The sequence below is a fragment of the Necator americanus genome, chromosome III (genome assembly GCF_031761385.1).
Source record: "Necator americanus strain Aroian chromosome III, whole genome shotgun sequence".
Taxonomy (NCBI): domain Eukaryota; kingdom Metazoa; phylum Nematoda; class Chromadorea; order Rhabditida; family Ancylostomatidae; genus Necator; species Necator americanus.
The window spans coordinates 34,870,227-34,876,226 of record NC_087373.1 but is presented as its reverse complement, the minus strand read 5'-3'; the positions used below and the strand labels follow the sequence as shown (position 1 = coordinate 34,876,226).

At 40.8% G+C, this 6,000-nt stretch overlaps 1 protein-coding gene across 2 annotated transcripts; it reads right to left on the bottom strand.

Moving 5' to 3' along the window:
* RB195_011947 (uncharacterized protein) lies at positions 1-5,995 on the bottom strand (the record flags this gene model as incomplete). 2 transcript variants are annotated; one of them, XM_064193581.1, is made up of 10 exons in its annotated part: positions 1-69; positions 147-311; positions 1,044-1,277; positions 1,368-1,454; positions 1,553-1,623; positions 1,693-1,837; positions 3,349-3,481; positions 3,561-3,720; positions 4,448-4,537; positions 5,947-5,995. In XM_064193581.1, the coding sequence occupies 10 exons, from the start codon at positions 5,993-5,995 to the stop codon at positions 1-3; spliced, it is 1,203 nt and encodes a 400-aa protein (XP_064051164.1). The 2 variants fall into 2 exon arrangements, with proteins under 2 accessions (XP_064051164.1, XP_064051165.1); XM_064193582.1 differs by having other exon boundaries at positions 5,947-5,986.
* Between the last annotated feature and the right edge of the window lie 5 nt (positions 5,996-6,000).

Genomic DNA, 6,000 nt, shown 5'->3' with positions numbered 1-6,000 from the left:
CTAGTCAGCATGCCTTTTCGGCAATTTCTTGGGACTAATATCGAGATGTACTTTCGGACGCACGCGTACCTAAGGAAGTTTGAAAAATTTCGAAGGAACTATTCGAAAAAAGAAATACAAACAAGGTTCTTTATATGGAACCTCACATCCTTGTTCTTCACACCAGATAAGCTAGCAGACGCCTCGTCAACAGTCGCATAACCGCTACTAAGAAAGGACAAGATATGTTGGCGTGCCATTTCACAACGCTTTACCGATGAAGAAAAAACTTCCACAGGGAACTCTCCATGTTCTTTCTTTTCAGTGTGAAGCTAAAAATATTATTTATTCACATGGTACACATCACATATGCAAAAAACAACTATCAATACCATAATTTAAAAATTGGGTTGGAATCGAGTCTATAAGAGGCGATAGAGAATATACTCGTTATCCAGAATGAGAAATCTTAGTTGGTGAAGTGAGGAAAATACGTCGTAGTAACAGACTTTTCTAGCAAGATGCGCTAGAAAGGACTAGAAATAGCTGCGGATAGACCTATACTTGTTTCAACATTAAGAATGTTGTGTTCTCCAACATTTCCTCATTTATTTGGCATTTCGCCACCGTTACCAAAAATATTATCTAGTAGACGAATGTTCTGGAAAATCTAAATCAGAGAACACAGAACCTGTGCAAGAGGACCATAGGATTACGTTGACGTCGACTGCCTCCAATAATTTAGGAGTGCTAATTCGTGCACAGTTCTAGGGATAGGTCCAACTCATCCCCTATTTCCAACATTATCGGGAGATCAATCGTTCTTTTTGCATTTTATTTGTTTGCCAGAAAAAAATCTATAGCCAAATATCGAAAGGACTGACAAACGCTAAAGGCTTAATCCTTTATAAAACAAAAATCTGAATGGTCTCATATTCCAGAGAATTCGGTTTTGATGCCCAATCTTGTATTTTTTTATGCTCATGTTGTTGCAATTATTTCATGTTCAATAACCACGAAATACTAGGGCAAACACGGCAAGACGAGACAGTAGGAGAACTTACCAAAATATTGCAACCAGTTAACTGTTCTATGCGTCGCTTGTTAGCACCGCGTGATCCGATCAAACGCGGAGCATCTGACATCCCTACAAAGAATCTTATACTTTTTCGCTGCTCTTTCAGAACCGCTGAGGGTGTCTGTGGAGTTGTTGGGGCTATTGCAGGACACGGGAGTTGCGCTTCATTATCAAACGAGTTCGTAGAACCTGATTGGCCGATAGACTGTCCACGACCAACCTACAAAAATACTTTGATTCATTGAAAACAAAATGTGAAGAAACATTCAAAGTGTTTGTCTCCATTGAAACCAAATCCAATCGAACTGACAGATGACGACTGCGAATTGCTATTCTCGGAATTGCTTGTGCTTACGGTCCCTGGAACCACTGCAGGAGGATGAGAAATGTCAGTTGTCTGAAAAAATAAGCAAATAGCAAAATAAATAGGATATTTCAGAAAATTGCCCATAAGAAGTCAAAGAATATAGGAATTTTTAGCTATCAAGCCAATACCAAGCCCTCCTCTGATGTTTTCTTATCTGTTGACGTAGCTTCGCTGTCCACATTTACTATGTTATTATTATCTAAAGCAAGATTTGAAAAACACCTTAGCACCTCTTGTTACCGTAACAAACTGGAAAGATGGGAATTACTTTGATCACGAATCTCGCCTGTGACCGACGGCTTGAAATGGAATGGTCCCAAGCAGTTCTCGTTGAACATTCGTTTCACTGCTAGACGTCCTTTAATGACGCTCTCGTTTGTGCCGAACATGCACGAGCGACCATCGTGGTCCATCTATGATAGCCATCCATAATATATTTATTTGTTCATATAAAACAAAAACAGAAATACTGCGAAAAAAAAAACATTATAATTTATCGATTCTTCACTGTGCTGAGAAACTAATGACTTACCAAACGTATCATAGAAAACAAAAAAAACTTCCCACACCTATTATAGACTTTTTTTGGCTCACATAAAATAGACGGTGAAAACGACATGATGCTCGGTGCAGTTACGTAACTGGCGGCTGGAGCATAGCGGTTAGGATTGATGGGGGACAATTGCTAGCACAACTCATCGCTGCAGTTCGCAATGGCCTCACTTCGACCCAAAGGCTAGTTTCACCGCGCTCCAGCTGCACCGAGCTTCACGTCAGTTTGATCCAACTATAAGTAAGAAAATCTCGGATTTCCCGCTACGTCTTTAAAGATATTGTGAGGCATAAACAACAAAATAAACCCATTAAACCCATTACCCATTAAAGCCAATTTTCGCAGCTCCATATGAACCTCCTCGTTTCGGGAATCGAAATTGGAAATTCCAAGCAGTGCCTCAGAAACTCTCTCTCTCTCCAGAATCAAGTCGGGGCAACTGATCATGAGTTTTCTCAAAGGCACTGTTTGCGTCGTTTGTTTTGTGATAAGGAATCAAGCATGACTTTCTGCCATCCATATGATTTAGGTTGTTTCTCAAGGTGGACTGTTTGTTTGCGGCGCATCAGTGTTGGCCAACACTTTTTGATGGAGCGCGGAGAGACTGATGCATGAATTGTTTCGCGAAGACACAAATTGTTTTTTCAATCAAGTGTAAGCCTACAGTACATCAAGAATCGTTCGTAATTGAGTTCTATAATATATAATTACCGGAAATGAAAACTGCCAATCTCATATTCGAATTTCTCAGCAAAATCCTTGCACGTTTGTTCCTTCGTTCCTCTTAGGCCACTATGCAATTCACTCAGAGGAACGAATGCAAATTTTGAGTGTATGCCACTACGAGTCAGTCTACGAGCGGGAAGACAGGCTGCGGATGACTTAAGTTTTAATACAAGTGGAACCAGCTGACGCTGGTACAATAAGAACTACTCCCGCACTCCGGATAGATTGAAACTTAAAGAAAATACTCCGACATCGATTCGAATAGTCCTTGAAGGGAAGAATGATTTAAATTACAACATCAACTAAAAAGCTTGTGTTTATTCCATTTTTTTCTTCTTCAGAATCCTCACACCTTGTGTTTCCTTGTAAGATTTATTCAGAAGTGTAGTTGCAAGGTATAAAAGGTGTTCGTCTTTCATTTGATAGCGTTAGCTTTTTTTTATCAATTTTGTTCCGCGCTGTATATCAGATTCGAAATATGCGATGTGAACAAGCGAAAAGACTAATTATATCTTCGAAAAAGGAGCAATTAAAAAGTCTATCAGAAGTGGTTTGCATAAAAAAACCACAAATAAAGGTAGAGAATAACTACACGTAGAAAACTTTATACATCAAAAACATGAAAAAAAAACCCAAACCACTCACGAGGATGTCCGCTAATCCGGCACTACGAGTAATAGCCAGTTTATTTTCATGGAGAAGGGCATACTGCGCTGGACTTAACGATAATTCCTGCGAGGATGGGCACCGTAAAGTTAATGTAGACAGACGCAGACATCTGGAAAAGAATTTCACTCGATGCTCTCGAAATGTGGCTTTGCTGTCAACATGCTTGAGAAAAGAAGATGGAAACTAACTTGGTGAATTCCACATCGAAGAACAACTTTTTAAGACCCATTTCGATTGGCTTCACTGGAACATCCGGAGGATGGGTAACAGAGAAACCATTTGTTTCAACTTTTATGTCAACACCCAATGTATCTTCATACAATAATGTCTCATGCATTCCTGTGCGAGCTAAATAAGAAAAAAAAACATTCTTCTTGACATATTCATGGATAATAATTAGGCCGTAGAACTAAAAGGAAAAAATGACTCGCGTCACTTGCCACCTCTTCACAGAAGGCTTTCGTACAATAAACTGTACAATGCTATGAAAAAACAAAAATACCGGAAGTTCAAAAGAAAGCTTTCGTTAAATGGTCTCCCTGATAAGAGGAAAGATTAAACATTTGGAACTTTTTTTTTGTCAATGAATGCAAAAGCTTTACGGGATAGACAAGCAAAGTACCTATTACAGATCTAGGTTTCCACACAACAAAACACTTCGAATGAATGGATACTTGCAAAAATTAAGCATTTTTTTGGCGTTGCAGATTCGAGTAGCATTTTTAGCATGTTTTATATCATTAGCAGAAATTCACTACCTCAAAAATATGTATTAATACTGACTCTGGATGGATGTTGTTACGATTTCCAACTATCCTTCTCGATTCTCGAAAGGCATTGTTTGTTACCAAAGTTTGTGATGAGCACTTCAGTTCAAAATTCTTGAGTGACGAGCGTTGCGAACATTCTAATTTTCTCAGTAATTTCCTAGATTTCGATTCGGAGAGACGAAAATCTGTGTAACGGAAACTCTATGCCCACTCACTTTTTTCGATTTTCAGCAAATTGCTACGCTTAGTAAGCCAAGACAAGAAAAAAGTGAAACGAGATAAATTAACGAGGTCTAAACTAGTACCCGACAAGAATTGTAGGAACTCCTTAGAAGCTTCGAAGAACGTGAACACTCTTGCTGGTTTTGTATCAGCGCTCGAAAGGACTGTTGACTCTAGAAGAGGACAAAGAGATTACAAAAAGAAATCTAAATAGTGAAAAGCCTAACTCCCTTTAAAACTACTTACCGTAGATCTCAAGACCTATTTAGCGGGGAAAGATAATGCCCGGAAATATTTATTGGTATGACCTTAACATCCCCCTTTACCTTGTTCCGCTCCAATCGAGGGCGCATAGCGGTTATCAGTTTGAAGATATTCGATGGTTTTAAGATAGATTAAATAAAATCAGCGTCAAACGTGTGGACGAATTCCAGCTGATCCTCTCATCTCTTTCATCGACAGGACCGGGGCCACCAAGGACGTAACGCGTCACGCTGACACAGTATGTTCGACGCCGACTATAAACCTACGTTACGGACTAGGTCTAAATTACAGTAGCATATTTTTTTCAAATGGGTGTGTCTTCATCTTCGCCGTAATCACAAGTTTCTGCCCATACATGCGATAGTCGAGGCAGATACTCCGACCCCTATTCACTTTTGGGAGATTGGCGAAAGGATCCTCATCATTTGAACTTTACCCTAAGAACTAGACTCCCCTCACAAGAGAAGGGTCCGGTTTCTCCCTATCGCACCTATGGTTCTGTCGTTTAATCCCATAATCGACGACAATGTCGTCTCGACAGGTCCTATAGCCTGATCAAAAATACTTGAAGCTCGATGCAGTTGCGTAAGTGACTGCGCTCAAAGCGGCGCGGTGGAGCTAACGGGCAGTTGGGATCTGGGTTGGGCAACTGCTAGCTTCACTCCAACTGCAACGATGAGTAGTCCCAAGGAAGGTCTCTCCACGACCCCAACCGCCACGCTCCGATCACAACTGCTTCCCACACTGCACCGAACTCCGGGTCGCCTTCACTCGACTACATCAAATATCATTTATTAAGTTGAGTAGACGATGCCTTTCGAGCATATCAATGCGATTGTAAGTATAGTCATGCAGTGAAGATTTCTGCATTGGCGAAGGTACAGTAAGGTCAAAACAACATGCAGCACGGTGTAGTTGCGTAAACGATTGAGCTCGACGCGATGCGGTGGAGTTAGCGGCTAAGATCGAGGTGGGACCATCGTGAAGTGCAGCGATGATGTGGTTAACGAAGATCCCAAGTCGACGAAAAAATCCCTTATCGACCACGATCGCTTATGCAACTGCATCGTTTCTCACGTCGTTTTGACCCAACAATAACATTAGGATCATCAAAGGCACTCTTTGAGCAGTATAAGGTCCTATACAGAATACGTCGTGAGCATGGAGTACAGTCCACCCATGTCTTGTGTCACAGAGCATTGACAGTTCCCCGTCAGAGCGATTTCCACTGCTCATCGATGGTCACTTGCCATAAACGAACGTTCTTGGATTTTGAATGACTACTCAATCCCAAGGATTGTAGCTAAAACTTGCACACCTGACAGTGAACTATACATCGAAGGAATCGTAGGCAACATCTGACACATCCACG